Below are 26,858 nucleotides of genomic sequence, written 5' to 3'. Positions count from 1 at the left end.
TCAAGATAAACTTTTGCCATCACTAAATGCCTTGAGGGGCCTTTAGCAGTTCCCCATGTCAAATTCTATTGAGATCTTTCTGGTCATCATGGAGGAAACTCCTTCCCAGAGCAATTAAAGAACCTAATACTTATTGTTAAAAAATATTCCTCTGTATGATAGAACAGTTTAGGAAAATAAAACAAAAATTTCAGGAGAAACCAAAAAGCAAATATGATAAAGATTAGATCTGGAACCTCCTCAAAGTTAGGGTGGGGAAGGGTTTTGTTTTTGTCTTTTCAGGAAAATAAAAACAACCATCTTGAAGAATTTAAAGATCTTTGGACAAATAATCATCCAAAGAAGGAAGAACTACCCAGAAAATATTAACAAAAAAGGAATAATCTGATCTAATTTGATCTTTGAAGTCTCCAAAAAAGATTATGGGACCCCACAATGATTTCACATGGACTGATAATGCCACTAAGATGACAACACCACCTAAATTTCAGCATTGAACTACAACTGCTCAGGACAAATTAAGAGGTGGCTAGCTGAGATGATCCTGCCTCCAAGTCCAAAGACTACTCTAGCCAGGACTTGAGACAAGCCCTGCACTTTCCCATTATGCAGAGACTAGACAAATGATAGTTACCTCTCTCAGGACTTGACAATTAACCCAAAATTTTTCTTTTCAGAATCCCCTAATGATGACTTTACATCAGACAGCAGGAAGTAAATTTAAGACCATGACACCCACATGCCCAAGAGGTGAGGTGGGTGGTTTTTTGTCATTCAATGAGTTATGGATATTTGTCACTGTATTGGTGGTTGATTACAACTTGTTATTGGTAGTGGTCAGGAAAAAAGCTAAACAAAGACATCTCTTTGATTGAGGGTTCTTGTTTGAAAAAAAAGAAAAAGAAAAAAAGGGACCCAGATATGATAAGATAAAAGGTAGATTAATGAATCTACTATGAAAAAAAGGAGAGAATATGGATATGATAATATAAAAAGGTACATTATTGAATATACTTTTCAAAAGCAACTACCAGTTTTAAATATTTTACACTGGATTGGATTTTTGTATATTGTATACAAATTTCATATGTTGATACAAAGTTTAGAGTAATTTTGTCAGAAAATACTGTACATATATTTCTAATCTTGTTCAAGGTATTGTACCCATCGAGTTCATTTAACAATGTAATGTAAATTTCTAGTCCTTGAAAATTATTATTACCAACTATTTAGGATAATAAAGAAATGCAGGTTAGTTGTTAGTCACTCATTACAATGAAACTAGTTAGGTTAGGTATGTTTTCAAGGTCAAGGAGATAAATTTTAGATTGGTCATCCAGGTCATCTTCAAACACTTCAGAGATCTGCAAAATATGGCATTTAAGATGTTATAATAACATGTTCTTTTTTTATGACAATGAGACATGTCTGCTCCTGGCAGCACCAATCTACTTCAGAGAGGATGATGAGCATTGAAGAAACTCCATATGGTGTTTACTTTCTTTGTGGCAAAAGTTAGTCACTGGGCAAGAAAATGCCCTTGCCTTGACTTCTGCCAGTATGCTGTCCAAAATGGACAAGCAGGACAGAAGAAAGGACTGCCGATCTTTGTCAAGACAAGTTAGGAAGGTCCTTCAGAAAATCCTGCTTCACAGAGAAGTCTGTCAGATATGCTAGATCTGTAGGCCATAGATATCCCAACATTGCAGAGGAAACTTGGATGGCTGTCTAGGCAGCCAGCTGTTTCTGTCATTTCTCACATTTTTTGGAAGTTGCTTGTTTGCACTTCATGCTTACTCAGTTAATATTATTTCTTTCCTGGGTCTCTAATGGAGTTGAAGACTTCATAGTTATAATTTTGCTTGCTAATGAATTCAGGAAAAAAAACTCACTAAGGAGGAGTAAAGTGTGTAAGTTTGAAAGACATTAAAAGATAGTTTTTGGTTGGGAATACAAGTTAGGATAGAAAGTGAATTAGGTACAACATTTTGGACTCAACAAAATAGGATAAATAATGGAATATTTTTTATGAATTTGTCAAATGTTAATGAACTGGACATTGTTAATTTAATTCTTGAATGTATATATTGTGTACAGTTATTGTACTTCTTGAATATATTTTTTCTTATATTAGTTATAACATTCTTTTATTATTTTAGACAAAAAACAGAAATACGATTTTTTTAACTTGTTAACGAATAAAATTTGCCTGAAGATCAGAGGACAGAGACAGCCACTAGATTAAACATAGAGGCCCTTTCAGCTGAGAACTCAGAGGCACTGAGTCAGAGGATTTATGGAGTTGGCAAGGTCAGAAGTGGCTGTGGCTTGTTCCTTTGTCTCTCTGATCTTTCAGCATTTGCCACAATATCTGGCTCCAGATTTTTTTATTATAAGACTACTTAGGATACAGGCAACAGAAAATCATAGAAATTGTTTAGAAGACACTTCCAGAAGGTGTGAATTAAAGGCTTGCATGGTTTCCATATACAACATTTTTCAAAGAAATGTGGACATGTCACTGAGCTGGTGTGCATTTACCAGAGAAGCAGTCATTTTCCCCTCTTGCATCTTTTCTGAGTTTCTGTCTTAGAAACAAATACCAGAACCAAGGTATCAGAAACAAAATTTAAAATGAATACAATTCTGTTTAGGAACAATGCTGATCCTCATATAAAGACCCAAACACAAAATAAGAGCACGTCTTATCAATATCCCAGCAGATAGGAACACACGAAATGATATATTTAAAGTGGTGAAAGAAAATAACTGCCAATCATATCACTGCACTGCGAGGTATTGGCTCAAAATTTAATGGAAGAGGAAGTAAAGTTGAAGAAACTTATGAAATAACGTAGGTCATTTACTAAATAATCATGGAAAATCATAATTAGAGCATACTTTATATAGAAGAATACAAGAGAAATTATCTATGCAAAGAAAAATCAAAGACCAGTTTCCAGGATGAAAACACACACAGAGATATTGTCTAAATTACACAGAAACAGAATTCAAGTTAATTTCATGCAATAGATGTAAAATTGTTTCAACAGAGAGAAACAAATCAATACATGTCATTACATATCCAGGCTCAATGAGAGAAGAAACATGAACATGCCAATAGATTCCTCAAAAGCCTGAGGGAAAATAACAGTTTTCCCAGTTTAAATGCTCTAAAGAGGAAAACAGAAGGAAAATACCTCAGCATAATAAAGATAATGAGCTGCAATCCTAAAGCTAACACTTCACAAAATTAGAAAATGGGAACAATTTCATTCTAATCGGAATAACAACAATGGTGCCAACTCTCTCTACACTAACTCAACAAAATGCATCAGGTTGTGCCCAAAATAAGAAAAAAATGATTAATGGACATATTCAGGAATGTCAAAACGTTGTTATCCCAAATATTATTCCACAATGCAAACCATATATATATATATATATATATATATATATATATATATACACACACACACACACACACACATATATGTGTGTGTATATGTATATATATGTGTATGTATATATATATGGCAGGTATCACCATATATATATCTTTAGTTCCAGTACTCAAAAGGCAGTTGCAGGCTGAGTGAGGTGAAGCAGCCTGGTATACATAGCATATTCCATGGCAACCAAGGCACCTCAGTAAGAACATTTTTCCAAACAAAAAAAAAAAAAAAAAGAAAATATAAATATCCCAGGAGAAAGCTCAGATCTGATGACCCTATTAAGAACATATAAAATCCCTATACAATATCATTTAGTTTTTCATATCACAACAAGATGCTAAAATGTCAGCAGACCACTCACTCTCAGTTTCTCAAAGTAACATGGACTCCCTAGCATGACATTCTGACTTGAAAAATGGCTCTGCAGGCTACTGAGACAGAAGAATCATCAATGGCTACATCAGATGCTGACCGTGCATATTACAACACAAATCTTCCAGCAAGGTATGTGTACCACTGTAACAGTGACAAGTTATTTTGTGGGTAACTGGCTTTCTTGCTGGAACTGCAGCTGGCTGCACTTAAGTAAACACAGGCATGCCACTTGAAACCTAGATAAAATCCTATGAATGGAAAGGTCAAAGGCCCTAGGAGAGAATTCATTCGTGACATTTTGTTACATGTACAAATACTCAAACTGTCTTTACATGGTACTCTTCCCAGCACAGAGAAGAGCTGCTTTCACCTGAGGTCAGAGAAGCTCATTTACAATTTTCAAGACTATTTCAGAGACTCTTAACTAGTCCAATATACCTAACAAGTAACTGCTGACTGCACAGAGGGACATCTGGGACATTATAGAAGAGGCTGCAAAAGATTGTAGAAGCTGGAAGTTGAGCTAACCAATGCCTATGTGATGGCAAAATTTATAATTTTCAATATAGCTCAGTAATTAGAATGTCTTCATAATATGTTATTACTGCTTGGTCTATAATTAAAATGAAACTGTAAACAAAAACTATTTGTGTAAGAACAAGAAAAAAGAAGTCAGAAAGAGTCCTCTGCAATGAAAGATTTTATTGACAAAAGTAATGGGAGAAGCCGGGCGGTGGTGGCGCACGCCTTTAATCCCAGCACTCGGGAGGCAGAGCCAGGCGGATCTCTGTGAGTTCGAGGCCAGCCTGGTCTCCAAAGCGAGTACCAGGAAAGGCGCAAAGCTACACAGAGAAACCCTGTCTCAAAAAACCAAAAAAAAAAAAAAAAAAAAAAAAAAAAAAAAGTAATGGGAGATGAACTGGAAGCTGAAAAGCTCCCCCACACTCATAGAATACTGACACATTGCTAGAACATATTCATTCAAACCAAGAAGACAATGTAAAAGGAAGCTTGTGTTCTGTAAATATTTGAAGCATTTCCTATGAAAATCATCTGTGTACTTTGTGAAGAAAGAACAAAAATAATCCACAAATAATATAAAATGAGAAAAAACACAAACAAATTGGAACCCTTGAAAGGAAGCTCAAAAATATACATGATATGAAGATACATTAGAAATAAGTATGAAAAATAATGAGTACTGTCATGAAGGAAACAGCAGATATCAATTGGAAGACAAGGTAGTTGGAGTTTAATATTATATGGAGATACTATGTAATTTTCATCAAAATCCTACAGACACTATTTTCGGACATGGAAAATTAATTCTAAAAGAGATAGACCTTATAATAAAATCCAAATGTGACAAAATTCTATGTTGGAATAAAACCCTGAATGCAGCAAATTTTCAAAATTTATATTACATTGGAAACATAGTAGCAGCAACCAGTCAACATTGGTATGAAGACATGGCCAGTGATATGAATGGAATAAGGACAGCCTCATTCCTATGCAGTCAAAAGGATATTTCTTCCTACTATTAATTCTTAGAGTATATCTCCTGCAATTCTCAGAACTCCACAGAATCATTTCTAATGAAACAGAATATGGCAAAACTGATTTCATGTCTGGTTTCCACTGTCACTTGAACCCCTCACCAACCTTGCCTCAATGCCTCCAATATATCTGGATCCTTTGGTACTGTCTCTTATCTCTTCACAATCCAGTGCATTTTGTTCTACACCATGGAGAGCAGGCATAGATAAGCAGTGTGGGAAAGGCTCAAAGGAAAGATATTCTTGAGAATGCCCCTGGATTATTAACATAGACCTGTGCTCAGTAGATAAAGATAAAACAAAAAAGAGGATTCTAGAAATGATTTAAGTCATACAGTTAGAAAAGACTGATATTTATGGAGCATTTTTCTTGCTTAACTTGAGGCTCTCTTCTAATCAAAGCTCACTCAAAACATGGGGTCCCTGAACCTACGTCCTTGTTCAGGGCACCACCTGTGGGAGGCCAGCTCCCATCTTTTAAAGGTTCCTATGAGGAGGAGAGAGGAATAAACTATTAGATAAAAAGACAGTGGAGAGGAGACAGAGACACAGGATAGCTTCAGGAGGACCTGGATCAAAACCTAACAGTTCCTTCTGTCTCTTCAAAATGGCTTTTTATAACAATGCCAAGGGGCAGGGCAAAAGACTTCTGCCTTGCTAGAACAAAGCATACAACACAGCCAAGTGCAGACCCTTCTAAACACCTGGAAAAAACGGGCATGGTGGCTCAGATTTTTAATCCCTGTACTCTGAAGGCAGAGGCACCCAAGTTAGCATAGTCTACCTAGTGAGTTAGAGCAAAGGGAGGGCTTCGTAAAGAGACACTGTCTGAAAAGATAAGAAATACAGAAAAATAAAATGAACACTTTATTGCTGGGCAGAGTGGTGCACACTTTTAATCCCAGCACTCAAGAGGCAGAGGTAGGTGGGTCTCTGTTAGGTCAAGGCCTGCCTGGTCTACAACATGAGTTCCAAGACATCCAGGACTGTGACACAGAGAAACCCTGTCTTGGAAAGCCAAAAAAGGCATTTTATTTAAAATATAAAGTGCATACAACTGATGTAGAGAACATGGAGCCTTGCCCAGATTAAACTGGAGAAGGAAAGTTAAAACACACAGTTTACCACTTCAATGGAATGAGGTGGGAAGCTGCTCTTCCTGGAAAGCTAGGAATGATGTTTTACAACCCAGTGATCCTTTGCTGTCTCAAGAGACACGCTTTGCCTTATCTTGTACTGTGCTTAAATATGACTAATGCAAAATGATCTGGGCCAGACTTTAGAAGTCCTGGTCCCTCACCAATTACAATAAAATCAGGCTGAGCCAAGTTTCATTCATGTCTCTTCATGGATCATATTTCCCTGCCCGCCCTAAAGCTTGCAGAGGAATCACCACAGCTGGTGCTACAACATGGAACATGCGACCCTCAGAGAAGGTAATAAAAGTATTTTGTAAATCAAAATTAGTGGAAACTCGTACCCAAGGGGCTGCAAACATGAGAGTAAAAATTATATGGATTCTTTGCAGTACTTTGAGATAAAGCATTTTGTAAAATTATTAAAATATTTGTTCAGATTTAAAGAAAATATTCAAAGCAGAAACTATAACTTAATATGCATAACCCAAGAAAAGGGAGATAAAGTCCATGTTAATTATTTTACAAGCTGGAGTACAGTAATGTATTGTTTTCAATTTCTCAGAAAATAAGGAAAGAGGGAATTTTTCAGCCACATATCTTGACAGGTCACTTGGTAGGATGAATCAAAGTATACTACAGCCACTCAAGCTTCCCAATGGTCACAGTGCCATGTTGGAGTGTTTACCCACATGGGTAATCTTGCAAGAACTCAAGGCCCTCCAGCCTGCAGCTTTCAGGTGCTGGGGCTGTCTTTCTGTATGCTATGAATGTGTGTTGCTCTGATTTGGTTGATAAACAAAACGCTGATTGGCCAGTAGCCAGGCAGGAAGTATAGTATAGGCAGGATAAGCAGAGAGAATTCTGGGAACAGGAAGACTGAGTCAGGAGTTGCCAGCCAGACACAGAGGAAGCAAGATGTCAAGGCAGAACTGAGAAAAGTTACCAAGCCACATGGCTAAACATAAATAAGAATTACGGGTTAATTAAAGTGTAAGAGCTAGTCAATAGTTAGCCTGAGTTAATGGCAGAGCAGTTTTCATTAATATAAGCCTCTGTGTGTTTACTTGGGTCCAAACAGACACAGATCTGTGGGTGCCTGGCAGGACCAGGAAAACATCAGCTACGTTGAGGGCTGCCAGGCTCTGGTGGAGCAGAATGACTTGCAAGGAAAGACCTATGGAACTCCAACACCATCACGAGCTAGCTTGGCTGCCTCAGAACTTTTTTTTTTAAGTTGCTTGATTTTTGTTTAAATGTTTGTTTTTTCCTCACAGTGGAAATAATTCAATGTTAAAGGTCTTTTTATGGGAAATATATTTTTGGTTTTCCCTCACAGTAGAACTCTTTATCAATGGTCCATTCAGAGGAGAAAAAATTCAAAGAAGCACAAATTATAGTACAGAGACTATTGCAATCAGGGTATACAGCACTAAGCCAATGGTGTTTGAATTTCCAGAGGTATTATTCATATATTACATGGAGGATGTTATCTTTTCCTGATCATCTAATTTATGTTTAAGTAAGTGCTTAACTTCCATGGTAAGAGCAAAATTTAAAATTTTGCGGTCATATTACTAGGAATACTCTTATCTGAGATTTGTCTCTGTTCTTTAAGTTGCTTTCTGAAAGTTCTCAATTAAATTCTACAAAATTGTTACATCTAAAACAGAGCAGGCTATTAATTTATCAAATAATAAAGTTGCTAAAGAGGTAACTCAAAATAATCCATTACTGATAAATAGCCTATAAGAATCACTGTGCTCCTAGACAAAAGGCAGGTGAATTGTTTCAAACTGATAACTGATGGGTACATTAACACATTATTTGGTTTCTATATATAATTATATAAAATTTTTCCTCTTAAGATTTTTAATGATACCTCTTGCTTATTGCCTAATATTATATCTAAAAATCTTGTAGATTTAGGATTTTTAATTCTTAAAGATATCGATTTTAGTGCTTTTATAGATGACTCTTTAAAGGAGCAAGAAACATATATTCTATATTCAAATTTTTCATGTTCTTCAAAGAATGTACCCATTCCAAGTGATATAGTACAAAATGATAAGCCATATTTTCTTGGGTTGAACATAACTTTATTCTTGTGTTAAAATCTGTGAAAAATTTATGTAATTGCATGGTTTCATTCACTGTAACATACTCTCGTCTTAGGTTGAAAATTAATGGTTTTCCTATTTTTAACATCAATACAATGCTTTGGAGTGAGACTGTATATTTAGGCATTTCTCAGTACTTCAAAATAATCTTCAAGCATGTTTTTAGGGATTTCTAAGCAAACATAAACATGGACACTGTGTCCAATTCAGTTACTCTAAGATTCACAGTTTCATGACATGTACAGATGGACTGACCCATGTCATTAAGTGGAAAATGAGTCCTTTGTAACTCCTAATTGAATAATGGTTCATGATGAACTTTTAAGGATATCTACAATATTAGCATTGTTTAAATGATATAACAAAAAGAACTGAAATTAAATACATTCCATGTGGTTTGTAGGATGGAATTTTAAGGTACAGTACAACAGAACACAATTATGTGTATTATGGTCTCATGGGGAGCCTTGTTTTGAGGGTCAAGGTTGGAATTTGGCTGAATTATTTGGAACTTCAGAGCCATGTAGGGACACAGCCCAGTTTGGATGATGTCTCTCCCAGATACAGTTTGTAACTGTATTTTCCTCTTGTAGTCTTCTACCTCAGTCCTCCTGAAATTCAAGGAAGAGATCATCCTTTTTTAGGCTCCCAAAGTCTCTACATTCTATTTGTGTGGAGCACTTTCAAAAAGTTAACCAAGTACTATTATGGCTGTAAGCCTGAAACAGTGAGCACAATCAGTCTTATCTACTTCACTGACTCAAATGTTTTCTCTCTAATATCTATTTTCTATTGTACATCAAGTTTGGAGGAACAGTTAAGCACATGATTTATGAGACAGTTTTCCTGGGGAGATGCAACATACATATGCATCTACTCACCAACAGGGAACTAAAAGAAAACCAAGTCAAATTTGCTGAATCAATGAGATTTATTGCAGTTACTTCGAGGAATATAGGGAAGCAGTTGCTTACTGGAGCACAGGGGACTCAAACACAGTTGTTATCATGAAGCTCCAAACAAGCATGGGATACAGCATATGAATATAGGACACCTGGAGCACACTGAACACCTGCAGGCATATCTACAAGTAAAAGAGCATCATATCTCGATAGATCATTTTGTCAAACCCTCTTCAAGCTATATGATCTGTCTGAGTTTCTTGAGTTAATCATACTGAATCCTGTCAGTTTCAGAGATTTCTTGAAGCTATTTGGAGGTGTATATTTCATGCTTTAGTCAGCTCCCTTCCAAGAGGGATCGCTTCAGTCTCCAGTAAACTGCTACACAACAGTACATTCTACAGGTTTCTGTGTTTTATATTCATATTGAAGTATTGAACGTTTCACAGTTTAAAAAGAAAACATTTTCAGAATTTCCCTCAGTATAAACTCTTGATGTATTCTAAGATTTTAAAGTTATTTAAAAGCTTTCACATTTCTCATGCTCACAATTATTCTGTAGTGTGAAGCCTTAAGTATTACTAAGGCAGAATATGAATGAATATGCCACATTATTTCCTATGGAAACTTTTCTCCCCTATTATGACTTTTCAGAGGTTTTCCATAGACGTGAGAGGCAGTAAAGGCTTTCCCTCATATATTACATTGTAAAGATTCTCTCTGGTATGAATTCTTTGATATGTTCTCAGGGTGATTTGTGGGCAAAGATTTCTTGCATTGACTATGTTTGTAATGTTGCTCTTCTGTATGAATACTCTAATGTCATCTAAGAGATGAGTACATTTTTAGGATTTCTCTCCCGTATGAATTCTCTGATGAGTTATAAGAGTGCTTTTCTGGTTAAAGGATTTGTCACATTCACTACATTTATAAGGTTTGTCTCCTGCATGAATTTTCTGATGTCTTCTAAGATCTGAGCAAGTGATAAAGGATTTGTCACATTCACTGCATTTGTAAGGTTTGTCTCCTGTATGAATTCTCTGATGTCTTCTAAGAATTGAGGAAGTGATAAAGGATTTGTCACATTTACTACATTTGAAAGGTTTCTCTCCTGTATGAATTCTCTGATGAGTTCTAAGATCTGAGCAAGTGATAAAAGTTTTGTCACATTCACTACATTTGTAAGGTTTCTCCCCTGTATGAATTCTCTGATGTCTTCTAAGAACTGAGCAGCTGATAAAAGATTTGTCGCATTCACCACATTTGAAAGGTTTGTCTCCAGTATGACGTCTCTGATATCTTCTACGAACTGAGCAACTGATAAAGGATTTGTCACATTCACTACATTTGTAAGGTTTTTCTCGTATATGGATTCTCAGATGACTTCGGAGATGGCCTTTCTGTGTAAAGGATTTGTCACATTCACTACATTTATAAGGTTTCTCTCTGGTATGAATTCTCTGATGTCTTCTAAGATCTGAGCAAGTGATAAAGGATTTGTCACACTCACTACATTTGTAAGGTGCCTCTCCTGTATGAATTCTTTGATGTCTTCTAAGAACTGAGCAACTGATAAAAGATTTGTTGCATTCACCACATTTGAAACGTTTGTCTCCAGTATTACTTCTTTTACATCTTCTAAAAACTGAGCAATTGATAACAGACTTGTCACATTTACTACATTTGTAAGGTTTTTCTCGTCTATGAGTTCTCTGATGACTTCTGAGATGGCTTTGCTGTGTAAAGCATTTGTCACACTCACTACATTTGTAAGGTTTCTCTCTGGTATGAATTCTCTGATGTCTTCTAAGATCTGAGCAACTGATAAAGGATTTGTCACATTCAATACATTTGTAAGGTGTCTCTCCTGTATGAATTCTCTGATGTCTTCTTAGAACTGAGCAAGTGATAAAGGATTTGTCACATTCACTACATTTGTAAGGTTTCTCTCCTGTATGAATTCTCTGATGAGTTCTAAGATCTGAGCAACTGATAAAGGATTTGTCACAATCGCTACATTTGTAAGGTTTCACTCCTGTATGAATTCTCTGATGTCTTTTAAGAACTGAGCAGTTGATAAAGGATTTGTCGCATTCACCACATTTGTAAGGATTATCTCTGCTATTTCTCTGATGAGTTCTAGTATGTGAGGCAATGGTAGAGGATTTGTTAAATTCACTACAATTGTGAGGTTTCTCTCCTGTATGAAATCTCTGATGTTTTCTAAGATCTGAAGAACTGACAAAGGATTTGTCACATTCACTATATTTGGAAGTGTGCTCAACAGAATGCACCCTGGAATGTCTTTTAAATTCTGACGTATGGTAAGAGCACTTAGGACACTCTGTACATTTGTTGGTTTTTTCTCCATAATGGAACTTGCAATGAACTTTGTGTTTCTGTTTAGTATTTTCTCTATGATGACTACTAAGCCTTGAGTCTATCTTGAAGCATTTTCCATACTTTTGGCTTAGGTGTGGTTTCTTTCCACTATTGGTTCTTCCCAGCATGAGTTTATGTTTAGAGTCAGAAGATTTATCATGCTCTGTATTTTTGTTTTCTATCTTTTCTGCCTGGACACTTTGATTTTGACTAATGATGAAACACAAATTTAAACAGTTTAAACAGCCTACACCTTTGCAAGGTTCTTCTGCAGAGTCTCCACTTTTATGTCTGTTTACATTTAATGATTCAACAGAGGAATCTCCGTGGTTACCAAATATGTACTTGTTGAAGATTCCTGTGCTATCGCTAGTATTACAAGGTGTATATTGGGAGGATTCATAAACAATTTTGCCAGGCTCATTACAAGGCTTTGCTTGGGTACACACATGCTGATGAACAGTATGCTTTGATCTTTCATCCAAGACATTCTCATATTTATAACATATGCAGTGGTTCCCTGGAAAATTAGCACAATTAGGGAAAACATGAATTAATGCATGAATAAGAGATTTCATAACTGATTTGCCTTAAATTTTCTATAACATAAAAATTAACAATTCTGAAACATAAGAGCTCTCGCCAGAGGTCTTTTCTGTCTTATTAAAAGGATGCTCAGAAGAACCTCCACTCTGATCTATTATTAAACCACAAGGACCAACAGTGGCCTTCACGTTCTTATCTAAACTGTGTACCTTGCAGAAGATAGGAAAAATAGGTTAAGCAATAATTAGGAGCTCCCTGAAGCAACATACGAATAGTGTTTGATTATTTTCTTGCACAGGTTTTTGAGATTGAGTCAAACTGGGCAGCTATGCTCAGCTAGGAACTCAAACTCATTATTTAACCCAGGTTGTAATGGAACTCAACATACCCTCTTCCTCCAGCATCCCTACTTCTAGGATTAAAATCATCCAAATAAACCAAACAAAAAACTATGCTCACTAGCCACAGCTTTTTATTTATTTATTTAAACCTTCTAAACTTGAAAAATCAGAAATAGATCAATAGTTTAATTCAATAGTAAAGCCAAAATATTCCAATTATTGTGTGTACTGCAATATAGTTCCATGATCTGGATATTCAATTTTCTTTGCACTTTGAAATTTTCTTTAAAAACTAGAGAGGGGGGCTGGAGAGATCACATAGAATATAGCATTGATTATGCTTCTAGGGAAAATAAGTGTAAGCTAAGCACCATGAAAAAGTTATATGGATAACCAGAATTTCCTTATTTCTGGGAGTGTCCAGACATTTCTGAGAGATTACATATAAACAAAGTAGGTAAATAAAAAGGATGTATCAGGAATTCTAGAGAAGAACATTCTTACCTACAAAGACTAGATTGTTGTAATTCTCCAACATTACATCTATGTACAATGCCCTCTGAGCACAATCTAGGCATTCCCATTCTTCCTTCGAGAGGTCCACAGTCACATCCCTGAATGATAACAGAGTCTGCAAAGGGAAATTAAATATATACTATGTGCTGCTGGACAAAAATGGATTCCTAAGTAATAGAGCCTAAGGAATTAAAGACACTCCGGTGACATAGATGAGGCATGGTATTTGTGCAAAATTTTCTAGCAGGGCTGCAGAAATGTGTTAGATGTTAATCACTGCTGCTATTCCATAGACAATGTAGTGAATGACTTACTATATTGCTAACATTCTCAAGGTCTCTCTCCTTCATGAATTTTCTGACATTTTCTAAGATGTAAAAGATTTGCCATAATCACTGCAATTGAATATGGTTCCTGGTGTTTAGATAATGAAATGACTTTTACAGTCATTGAAAATGCATCCTTGTAGCACTGTACAACAGATTTTAACCCCAATTCCATGGGAACCCATGTTTGCTTCTGAACACTACAGACAGGAGACTTACATAGCACACAGTCATATGTTTAGGTTAAGTATACCCACATACATAAAATAACACTGACATTTAATTATAATAAAAAATACTTGCTAAAATAGTCATTGTCTGTATTGTACTTTCTATCTCTATGAAAGGAAGATGACATAATAGGCTCATAGTTAGCAAACTTTTAGGGAATAAAAACCCTTGTGAGGTCTACATGCAGAAACTTATCTTTGTGAGGTATGTGTTAATATCAAGTAGGATCCCTGGGTCAACCCCAGATGGTCAAGTTTTAATGAGCAAAACTGAACTGTGCTTCCAAATTCTACAAATGTCAGACCTTGCTAAACTACGGACACTGGATTGATCCTATCTGTAGCTGGGCCACACCATACTATATTCTAACATGTTCAATTGAGATCCTGATACCTGGATGCAGTTCTGCACCCTTTCTAAAACAAAGATAAAGAGTATGGAATGCAGAGTTCATGTATGAATTAAAATCAGTGTTTTCTTTGAATAGTGAGTGGAACATCTGCACATACAGCAAAGGTACCAAACAACAGTTTCAAATGCTTTGTGCAGTTACTTTATGAAATTATTTTCACAACCATTAAGTAAATAGAAAAATCAGCAATAGACAGAATTAATATTTTGTAAATTTTTCTACAAGTTAACTCAACAGTAGAGATAATAACAATTTCATGAACACCATATGGTGTTTCACTACAAAATAGATAGAAATATACGTGAAATTAAATGGTATATGGGACAATGCATTCAGATGAAGTAGAAACATTTTCTCTGAAACAAATATATTACGATTTCTGAGAATGCACTAATTCTTCATTAATTTTGAACATATTATTACACATGAGATTGACTCAACTGAAAAAAAATCTTTTCATTTCAACTCTATTCTTTTCTTCAGTATTTGAGCTCAGTCATTTAACAGGATTTTGGGTTATAGTTAAGTGTCATTTATAATTCTTCCTTCATTTCTCAAAAAAAAAATAGAAGATGCAAGTTATATACTATCTGTGTCTCAAATATACAACAGGATGGGACACCTTGGCATTAGAGAAATGGCTCAGAGGTAAAAGCACTTGCTCTTCCTGCAGAGAAATCTAATTTAACTTTCTCTACACATATAGCTGCTCATTACATTGTCTGACTCCAGTACCAAGGCTTTGATACCAAGCTCAGGGATCAATGTTCATAATGCATCTTGCTGTGTGCATAAAATCATGCAGAAGAACACTCATATACTTTAATAAAATGTAATTGTAAAAAGAGAAAGGGAAACCTGCCCATCACCACAACTCTTCAGAATCTCTCCCTATGTAATATATAGCTTCAGGGAGAGGAAAACAGGGTAGAGGGAGCCTTACACCTCCAAAATGAGTAAAGTGATTAATTGGGACATTTGTTTATGCTTCAAAATTGATGGCTTATGCACAGCACCAATTCAATTCTCTCCAGAAAATTCTTACGAATATGTTCCACAAGATGTAATATAAATTGGAGACATTGGTGCTTATTTATGTCCTTCTGAAAAATAAATCAAAAGAGAAAGAGAAAATAATCATTGGTTTATTGACAACTTACAACTGAGAAAAATGGTATGATCAGGAGTTCTCTGATGAATAGATTTCCATTGGCCACACTCAAGTCATTACTGTGTAATATTAGATGTCACAGATACTACTATACTACAATCTGCATTTGCTCATACACATATCAGTTTTATGGCAAAAGCAAGACACTTATTCAGTCCAATATCTGTACTCTTTAGAGTGCGGATATATTTACTATTGGGATTCAAGACATGAATCTCTTCTAATTTTCCTTAAATTGCTCCATGATGTCACTGAAAAAGCTTATACATTTGCATGTCCACATTCATAGGCCTGCTTCTGGAAACCCAATCATCACAAAAATACAATCTATGTGGAACATGAGAACTTCCTTCCACACTAATATAAAAGGACACAAGTCCATCTTATGTAGATACTGGCCATCAATATGTTTCTTTGAGGATCATTTGCAATAGATTCTCTTAAAGAATTGCAGGACTTAAGTCTATGGAAATTTATGCCCTTGAAGTAAAACATGGAATGAAAATATAATTAGATAGGCTATGCTAAGTAGGTGATAGATCTATTGACTTACTCTTGACTATCAGAGAAGAAAAAGAAGATAAATCATAGAAAATAAACACTTCAGATAATATTACCAGAGGCAGAGAATTAAAATCTTGAATAGTTTCAGAAGAAAACCAAATTTCAAAGAAATGAGAACATGACACTGACCTCGGAAGCATCTACTAGAGAAGCATTCATTCTTCTTGTTGCTCTTCTCCGAGTTTCTATGTCTGGAATTGTTGTTGAAATTTCACATCAACATGTAAAAACTACAAAGCTAAAATTAATACAATTCTGTTATGAGCAATACCAAACTGCATAAAAAGAACCCAAAATCAAAATGATACTAGAAAGTTTTTCAACATTCCTATAGACATATGAGCACAGGAGGACATATTTAGAGTTGAGAAAGAAAGTAATTATGAACCTAATCTTTGCATCCAGAAACACTGGCTCCTAAACTGCATGGAGAAGGAAAGACACATGAAGAAGTTTCTGAAATAACAAAGGTCATCCACTCAAAAACATTGCAGATCATAAGTATTGAAGACTACTAGGGTCTAACCTCCAAGTCTTTTCCCCAGCATTCCTGAAGCGAGGCTACCAGTGAATGGAATTAATCTGAGGGAATGAATCTAAGTACACTGAGATCTTTAGTCCATTGATTTTATTCTTGAAAGACAAAATTCTATCTACACAGCTTCAATTCTGTTCTCATACTTAGCTCCTCTCTGTCCCTTCTCCTGTCCTCTCATAGTTCTAACTAAGTTCTTTCCACCTTATTCTCATCTTCGTTCCTTTCCTTCCTCTCTCCATCAACCATCTGCATATCCCTACAATCACCAATCCTCTGCCTCTGCCACTCTCTGGTCTGGCAGGGCAAGTGTACTTGGTTGCTAGGTTACCTGTGTCATAGCTTGAATGCGCCTGATATGTAAAGACCCTTTTTATTCTTGGTATATTGTTCCAGGGGATGTCTAGAGGTGCCACTTGGGCTGTGAGAAAAGTGAGAGTCTGAGACCAATTTGCACAACAAAGCTATGTACCTAATGTCAACCAAGCCTATGGGGTGTCTCTGTATGGATATGTACCTTAATTCCGGAGACTAGCAGGTGGTCAGGAATTCTTATACTGTCTGTCATTTGTCCTTGGATGTTTGATAGGTATCTCTTATAAAGTGCTTTTGTCCAGAGCTGGCCCTGGCCTTGGATGGTTGCTAAAAGAGGTAACTGCAGAAGGCAGACATCTGATTCTAATGCTAAAAATCCAGGAAGCAGGAAGCCTTGCCCATGTGACTGTTATCCAAATACCTTAATTGTATATGCCCAAAGATTGATCACTCCACACTGTTTAGAAGTTCTTAGGAAAAAGAATCAATTGGGGAAGCTATAATAACACACATGAAATTCATACCAGAAAAGAGCTGATATATTCAAAAGCCAAAATAACACCAATACTCCGTGAGCCCAGGGCTTCTTCTGGAAAAATTCTTTACTCTTCTACGTTATAACTTTGCCATAGTCAGCTGAATTCCTACTACATTTTCTGCGGCTCATAGCAGCAAAGTATAAACAGAAAAAAACCAGAGTGAAATTGGCCAGGACAATACAGCAAATAAAGCATTTTATATAAAAAATAAATGGATAGAGGAGAGCTGGGGAGTATTAAACTATTTCCAACCAGCAAACTACCCTTTCTAACAAGAGGGAAGAAAATTAATACTAGTAATTTTACCAACAAGAATATTAAAAAAAGAAATACACATAATGAAAGCCCTAAGAGAGAATCCCAGTAGATACTGAAATGTCATACGACAAACTTGAACAGATTTTGTGACAAACCCCTTAAAAAAAAAGGAAGAAATGGAACATGAATCAACGCAGTAAACAGCAGGTGTGTCACACTGAGACCAAGAGTACAAGTACAGAGAAAAGATAAACAGCATTAGCAGGAAAACCATAAGGAGAGGAAGAAGCATACATTCCCCAGTCTTATTGAATCCAGGGTCATAAGAGTGAGCTACAGAAGTCTGAATAACAGAAACAAATTAAGGAGAAATAGGTAGGAAAGAAAGGTACCAAACTGTATTTAATGATGATGTGATTATACACAAAACTCCCTATAGTCTCCATGGGAAAGGCTTAGACTGGATAAGTGCTTTATGTATTATTGAGAAGTGCAAAACTAACAAAAGAAAATCACTACCTTTCCTATGTACTAATAATAACAATTTGGAAATAAATTTAGAATTTTAAGCCATTCAGGTAGCTTTCAAAACATATAGGAATAATGCTATGTAATCATGAATTCACTTATATGAAGAAATTTTTAAGGCACTCAGAAAAAAAATAAGCAAAAAATAATAGTGTGGTGGTATAAATAAAGTTGCCTGGGGTCAGAGCTATTAGAGCCATAGCAAGTGTGTGGCAGTGGTGGCGTACGCCTTTAAGGACCTGGAGGGCGGTACATACAGGCAGTGACAAGGCAGTCACATGATTGGGTTTACAACCAATCAGAAGCCAGAACAAGGAGACTATAGAGACAGACACACAGGAAGTAGGGCTCCTTTTCGGAGAGCTCTCTGGGCTGAGGAGGATCCCTGAATCAGGAAGGGTGAGGCTCTTGGCTCTGACCTCTTGGCTTTCTTCTCTGAATCGGCTCTGTGATTCTTGTCTGATAAAACCGTTGGCTACATCTATACTGAATTACATCTACATAATAGTTCACAAAGAAATGGACTTTCATGCACACTGACTGATAAATGGAATGGTGTAAATGAATTTGTTGCAACTCTGTGGGTTTGGTCCCAGGATCTGGCACCAAAATGTGAGTTTTGCAACTCTGGGGAAAGATGTCCTGACTACCTTGGAGTCGGGCAACACCTTGAGCTGCTCAGAACAGCTCTGGTGGCTGTGGCTGGAGCTGCAATGAGGCAGCCCAACCCTGGAGGGTGAGATATTCCGGACACCTCAAGTCGCTCAAGACAGCTCTGCCAGCTGGAGCGGCGAAGAGGTAGCCCAACCCTGGAGGGGAAGTTTTTCTGACTGCCTGGGGAAGTCAGGCCTGGAACTGCTTCAGCAGGAAAGGGTATCCTGACGGTTTGGGAAAGTCAGGCCTGGAGCTGCCAGGAGCTCTGCAGGCAAGGGTATCCTAACTGTTCGGGAAAAGTCAGGCTATATACCTGGTGTGATGGGGTATGGTCTCCTCGAAGGATATAGCTATCCTGCTCCTCTACTGGAGAGCCACTAGAGCTGAGCTTTGCTCAGCCCCCACTTAAGGGGGCTTCCTATCAGAGCTCTGCTTCTCCCACCTAAGAAACTGCAGAAATGTAGCAATCTCCTCCGGCTCCAGAGAAAAGTGTTACTTTTTCAGCTCTCTCTTGCTCTGTCCACTAAGGGATGTCTCAGCAAGGTTCTTCTCTGAGTCAATGAATGAAGGTCTTCACACCCAAAACTCTTCTGAGAAAGAGATTTGGGAAGGAGTCCAAGAGAGTAGCTGCCTCTACCATGGTGGAGAGAACAGCTCACAACTGACCAGGCAGAACAGTTTACAGATGATGTCTTGGGGGTGGAGTCAACCAGTGATTGGTTATTTTTTTTTTCTGCCCAGGGATTGGTCAGTTTTGTGGGCTAGGGACAGAGATGGTCCTGATATCAGGGCCAAACTGTGTTTCTGGGTTCTGGGTTTGGGGATAAAGTGTTCATTTCTCTGGCTCAAGTCCCAAACCCAGGCCGTGTTTCTTTCTCTGGTCCTGGGCCCCAGGGCCAGGATTATATTGTTCTGCTCTATGATTGGTTGATTTCACAAGTCAGTTGTCCAGGGGCAGAGATGGCTCTGATTTGAGCCAAACTATGTTTCTTTCACTGGCCTTATCTGAGCCATCTTTCCCTAGTTCTTGGCTCCAGGGTCAGGGTGGGTTTCTTTATCCAGACCCTTTTCCCTACAAATGGTGCATGTGGTTATATTTCTAACAGCAATCAGCAGAATTGATGTAATCCCATAAGGCAAATACTGAAATTTTCTTCAAGAGTATGGATATGGTCACAGGAAAATCACAAATATAAAAATTAACTTTAAGAAAGAATATTCTAGTGGTATCACAGGACCTGACCCCATATCATGATACAGAGGCACAAGGACAAAGACAGAATGTTCCTACCATGAAGTATGTAGAAAATTGAATAGAACAGTGATATAATATAAGCCAAATACATCAAAGACAAGTCCAGGAAAAGAGAGTCTTTTGAAAATCCTCTGCTTGGAAAAAAGATTATCTATGTGCAGACAACTGATATTAGAGCCATATCTCTCACCATACATAACAATCAACACAAACTAGTTCAAGGACATTCCTGAAAAACTTTAAATACTAAAAGAGATAGAGGAAAACCTGATTTAAATACTTAATGATTCAGATACATTCAAACAGTGAATGAATGATTCCAGGAATACAAAAATTAACCAGGAAAAATGAAAAAGGGATTTCATGGAGTACAAAGCTCCAAACGCCTGAAAACTACATGAAGACTGCATAGTAGCTAAGGAAGTTCAGTAAATATTTAGGTTTTCTTCACACAAGGGGCTAACACTACAAAAAGAGCTGCTTATTGTAAATACATGAAGTCCAAACCATCTACACAGAGAACCTTGGGATAGGAACAAGAGCTTTAAATGAGTTAAGAATAGAGAAAATAATAGGTAATAGAGGATTGGCAGTGGTTGTGTCTCAGAAGGTTAGTTAAAAATACTTGCCCTTGTGAATGAGGCTTATAGGAGGAAGAGCCCCAAAACCATGATGCAACCTTAAGGGTAGAGATCATTAGAAATGAACAACTCGAAATTGTCTTAGTCATAGAAGAGTATAGTTTTTAATGACAGCATCTCAAAGCTCATAGCTCAGGAAAAAAAAAATGCTTCCATGGTGATACAGGGCAGGGGAAGACTGTTGGTTCTCCAGATTTTTTTAAAAAAAAAATCATCTCTAATATGAACTCACAGTCACAACCCCAAATCAGTCACATCCTGATAAAAGGTTTGAGGTGTTCTAAGATTTTATATCATTGCACATCAGCATTTCTAGGTAGTAGAAAACACTTAAAATATGATATGTGACCCTTTGGTCACATTTCATTTCATTCTACCTGGCAGATACAGTACATTATTTACCATATGTGTCATGTGGTCTTGGAGAACAGGTACATTTTCTATCCACCAAATATGTTTTTTTCTCAATATTATAAACTTGTCATCAGATCGAGTTATAGCCATTCCCATCAGTGTCTAAGAAGGCTTCACACTGTTTCTTTAAGTAAAATGTATCATTCCTTTCAATGTGGAAATATTTTATAACTGCCTGCAAACATTTGTGTAAGAATAGTGACCACTCAGAACCCATGCAAATGCACTTATAGGTAGAATATTACAATTCAGGCCTGGAGAGATAGCTCAGTGGTTAAGAGCACTGGTAGCTCTTACAAAGCAACCAGGTTCCTAGAACCCACATATTAGCTCATAGCTGTTCTGCAACTACAATTCTAGGGGATCCAACACTCTCATACACAGAAACACGCAGGAAAACACCAATGCAATAAAAATAAATAAATTTAAAATATAAATATTACAATTCAGGCCACATATGTCTTTATTTGGAATGCCTGTGTGATTAAAGTTCTAGCTGATGGCTGTAAGGAAGAAAATGGGATAAAGAGAAACACTGCAGGGTATGCAATTAGAATAAATCACTCATTATGTCAGATCCTTTAAAATCCTACCTCATTTGAAGACTTCTTCCTTGGCATGCACAGAGCTGTGTCTTGATATTCTTTTTTTTTTTTTTTTTTTTTGGTTTTTCGAGACAGGGTTTCTCTGTGTAGCTTTGCGCCTTTCCTGGATCTCGCGCTGTAGACCAGGCTGGCCTCGAACTCACAGAGATCCGCCTGCCTCTGCCTCCCGAGTGCTGGGATTAAAGGCGTGCGCCACCACCGCCCGGCTTGATATTCTTTCAGGAAGGTCTCAAGTTCGTCATCAGTATTAACTATGACTAAGTGAGAACCCTTACAGAGATGTGGACACCTAGTGCCACACAATCAACCTGGCCGGCATGGTACATCTGTCTACTGATATAGCATGGGCCCATGTGAGCTACCTGGAAGGATTAGCAATAACCAGCACCCTTGTGGTGTTCTACTGTATCTCCTCTGTAACTATTATCTGCCCCTTTAACCTTAGGACATTAAATTATTTCTGGTATGTCTTGTTCACTAGTGAAATTTTTCTGCATATGAAATAATTCAGCAGACTTAACAAATAAACTGAAGATATCCAGTCAGAGTCAATGTCATTCTGGAATGCTGGAATGTGGGGAGAGTTTGGAAGCATGCAGGGGACAGAAGGATATAAAACACTCTGTTTAACATTATTCATGGCTCAGACTTTATAAATATATTGGTTGATCATGTGAGTGTCAGACTTCACAATAAAGCTGTGTCCTGTATCACAGCTTGGTAGTTGCTTTCCTTGGTTTCTATGATTACTGATAGTACAGTAATAATGTCCAGTAAGTACATATTAAAAATGTTCCACACAGCCGGGCACTGGTGGTGTACACCTTTAATCCCAGGACAGGAGGCAGAGGCAGATGGGTTCTGAGTTCGAGGCCAACCTGGTCTACAAAGTGAGTTCCAGGACAGTCAAGGCTACACCGAGAAACTCTGTCTTGAAAAAAACAAAACAAAAAACAACCAATGTTCCACAATGCTAGGTATGGGAAAAAAAAAAAAAAAAAAGACAAAAAACAGTCAAAAAACTACCCTGAAAGCCTGCTGCTCTACAAGAGACCATGCTGGCCATGACAACCCTGTGCATGACCAGAGGACATGCTAGCCATAAGAACTACAGGTAGGCTACCTGCCTATGGTGTGTCCCCCCTCGGTCCCCAACCCACCTACCTCCAAAAACCCTACACCTCCCCTTCACAATTATCCTGGCTGCCAACTACAATGGAATACAACTGGCTGTACCAAATGTCACACTAGCCACCATGACTCCAGACCCCAACATGGGTAGAAAAACGACTGCTCCACCAGAAACTATACCAGTCATCAGAATTCCATCAGTCATCTTGAGTGGAAGACCCTCTACTCAACCACAAGACACTTCAGCCAGAACGCCAGAGAGGAAACACAAAACAAAGAACACAGCACCCCTCTACCAATGCAAACTCAGAAACCTGCACCTAGAACTATAATTACCCCAAACCCAGATATCTAGATGCCAGTAGAAGAACACAATCAACAACAGCCAAGGCAATGTGTCATCACCAGAGCCCAGCTATCCTACCACAACAAGCCCTGAATAATCCAACAGTGATGAAGCACAAGAAAATGACCTTAAAACCAACCATGTGAAGATGGTAGAGCCCCTTAAACAGAAAATGAATAAATCTGTTAAGAAAATTGAGGAAAAGATAAAAAAAAAATGGAGGAAATGAATAAATCACTTAAAGAAAAAAAAAGCAAACAGTTGAAGGAAACAAATAAAACTGTTCAAGACCTGAAAATGAAAATAGAAGCATTGAAAACAAACAAACAAACAAACAAAACCCCCACAAAGTGAGAGAATTATGGAAATGAAATATCTAGTAAGTGAAAAGGAACTAGAGTCTCAAGTATCAATAACAGAATATGAGATGGAAGAAAGAATCTCAGGCACTGAAGATATGACAGAAGATATAGATATATTCGTCAAAGAAAATGTTGAATCTAAAAACATTTCTGACACAAAACATGCAGGAATTCTGGGACACTATGAAAAGACCAACCTGAAGAATAACAGGAATTGAAGAAGAATCCAAGCACAAAAGGTCAGAAACTATTTTCAACAGAATCAAAGAATAAAGTTTTCCTAACCTAAATAAGGACATGCCTATTAGGGGACAAGAAGTATTCAGAATACTAAATAGATTTGACAAAAAAAGAAAGGCCTGTCACCATATAATAATCAAAATACTAAGTATATGAAATGAAGAAAGACTACTAAACACTACAAGGGAAAAAGGCCAAGAAACATGTAAAGGCAGATCAATTAGAATTACACTTGACTTCTCAATGGAGACTCTAAAAGTTAGAAGGGCAGGCCTGCACAGATGTCCTGCAAACTCTAAGAGACCAGAGGTTCCAGCTCAGACTACTATACCCACTAAAACTTTCAATCACCGTCAATGAAGAACTCAAGATATTCCATAATAAAGTCAAATTTCAACAGTATCTATGCATAAATCCAGCCCCTAGGAGTTTACCTTCACCCAGAGAAACACAGGAAATATCACACTAGCAACCAAAAGAAGGAGAATACACAAACACAGAGACACACAAAAACAGATGTATGACAACCAAATAAACAACAATATCTCCCAATATCAATATACTCAATTCCCCAATAAAAAAGACAGAAATTAATAAATGTTGGAAATGTTGGTTATTAACATCCCCTTACACAAATAGACTCAATTCCCAAATAAAGAGCCATAGACTAAAAGAATGGATGCAAAAACAGAATCCCTCTTTCTACTGCACACAGGAAACACACCTCACCATCAAAGATAAATATTACCTCAGAGTAAAATGTATGAAAAAGATATTCCAAAGAAATGGACCTAAAAACAAGCTGCTGTAGCCATTCTAGTATCTTACAACATAGACTTCACTTTTTTTTTTTTTAAAAAAATGAGACAGGGTTTTTCCATGTAACAGTACTGGCTGTCACAGAACTCACTTTGTAGACCAGACTGGCCTTGAACTCACAGAGATCTACCTGCCTCTGCCAACCGACTACTGGGATTAAGGGCTTGTGCTACCATGCCCAACTCTTTACATAATAGACTTCAAAACCAAATTTCATCAAACAATACTGGGAAGGACACTTCATACTCAATAAAGAAAAAAATCCATGATTTTTCCTTTTTGGTTTTTCAAGACAGGGTTTCTCTGTGTAGTTTTGGTGCCTGTTATGGATCTCACTCTGGAGACCAGGCTGGCCTCAAACTTACAGAGAGCTCCTCAGCCGAAAGGCCTTCTCGGCCAATAAGGCCTCTAGGTCCTGTCTCCTCACTCATATGCGTTTCATCGCCCAGGTATCTCATTTCCTATCTCAACCTTCCTAGTGCTGGGATTAAAGGAATGTGACTTTCAAGTACTGGGATTAAAGAAATATGCCACCCCTGCCTGGCTCTGATTCTCTTCTAGACTGAATCAATTTCTTGTAGTCCAAGGTGGCTTTGAACTCACAAAGATCCAGACAGACATCTGCCTCCTCAGTGCTAGGATTAAAGGTACGTGCTACCACTGCCTGGCTTCTATGTTTAATCTAGGGACTTGATCCGTCCTCTGATCCTCAGGCAAGCTTTATTTGATACACAATATATAACCACATGGGACAGTGGTCTTATGAGTGTCCTCATGTCCTTTATACTCAGATTACCCTCCAGCTGACCTCTTGAGTCTGGCCACGGATGACTGAGGGATCCCTGGCTCCCTTGACCCAACCAGTGTTATCACCAATAGGGAGTCTCAGCTAGTCACCACAGCATCAGTGCAAATCATCTCCTTCCTTCAGGGTCAAACTTTTGGTCCTGACAGTTTTTGGGACCCACCTTTCATCTTTTCTCTATTGCTAGAAGAGGGGAATAGCCTTACCAGCAGTATATTTGGGGTATTCCCCATACCCACTGCTTTCCAGTGGTACCAACCTGCTCTATCCCCTAGCTTGGAAGGAACCACTTAACTAAAGTAGCAAACTCTATTTCTTTTCCACCCCCATCTCCTTGATCCCAGGCTTGCCAGATATCCTCCTCCTTTTCCACCAAACCAGACAACCTAACATACCTTCTCCTGTACTGGCATCCCAGGCAGATTCCTAAGAATGGGACACCCGAAAACATTACTCCCCTCTCATGCAATTACAATATCCTTTCACTCTCATCCAGGGGAAAAGGTGAAACACATCTGCCTGACCAATTCTGGCTGTTTGAAATGTTTTGTCTATCTGTTTTCTGTATGTGGATGGGTCTATTTTCGGATGTATCTGTAAGTTTCCTTATAAACATGGGAGCCAAGATGAAAATCAGTCAGGCCCCGTTGAATGTATAATGGTGGCCACTGCATGTTTTATTTCTGACTGGTTGTCTTTGAGTTTGTGAGTGTTCTGTGTTATATTTACTGGTTTGTTTTTGTTTGTTTTCTTTGCCACTGTCAGCTGCAAGACACCACCACTAATGCTATTCAATATGGCTGCTTTGATGTCCAGAGAGCAGAATTTATCTCCGGGTTTTCAGGTCATGAGGGTCAGTTTACAAAAGAAAGGATTAAAATGCTTGTTTAGTATAGTTTTCAAGCTACACCTTCATGTATTCAAATACAATAATATACCCCTGGCTGCAGATGAATTTCTTTAACACAAATCAAAGAAGTTAACTTTTCAGTCTCTTATTACTATCTTCCCTTCTCACTCCCTAGCTCACCCTTTAACATACAAGGGTCTCCAAACACTAGTCCCTTCCAAAACTATCTCTCTTCAAGTAGCATTGGTAGAAGTTGCCATACTTACCTTCAGCCATGCCAAGTATCATCATTTCAAACTGATTGAGTTGCTGATTTGTCTTTCTCAGGGTGTGTACAGATCATCTGTTTCTGTTGGCTTTGACCACCTATATTTGTTTCCAAATTTTAGCGTCTGCCTCATCAGATGCCTCTTCCTTCCACCTGATCTAATCATCCATCTCTCTTAAACTACTCAAGGTTCCCCCAAAGATACCAACACCGCCAAAATGCATTAAGTCATCTAAGAACAATGCCTACATTCCAAAAAG

General features: G+C 37.5%; 1 protein-coding gene across 1 annotated transcript in view; it reads right to left on the bottom strand.

Annotated features, from left to right (window-relative positions):
• Positions 1-9,554: 9,554 nt before the first annotated feature.
• LOC128124470 (zinc finger protein 420-like) overlaps positions 9,555-26,858 on the bottom strand; it is a 28,398-nt gene continuing 11,094 nt past the window's right edge. Inside the window, exons 3-5 of the mRNA XM_052760782.1 lie at positions 16,163-16,224; positions 13,318-13,444; positions 9,555-12,446 (exon numbers count right to left, since the gene is read on the bottom strand). Of these exons, the coding sequence (XP_052616742.1) occupies positions 10,390-12,446; positions 13,318-13,444; positions 16,163-16,224 (2,246 nt within the window). The 3' untranslated portion in view covers positions 9,555-10,389. The remainder of the gene's footprint in view (positions 12,447-13,317; positions 13,445-16,162; positions 16,225-26,858) is intronic.

This window comes from Peromyscus californicus, unplaced genomic scaffold (genome assembly GCF_007827085.1).
Source record: "Peromyscus californicus insignis strain IS unplaced genomic scaffold, ASM782708v3 Scaffold_4__1_contigs__length_199733344, whole genome shotgun sequence".
NCBI lineage: Eukaryota > Metazoa > Chordata > Mammalia > Rodentia > Cricetidae > Peromyscus > Peromyscus californicus.
Note: the sequence above shows the minus strand (reverse complement) of the source record. Positions and strands in the feature narration are given on the sequence as shown.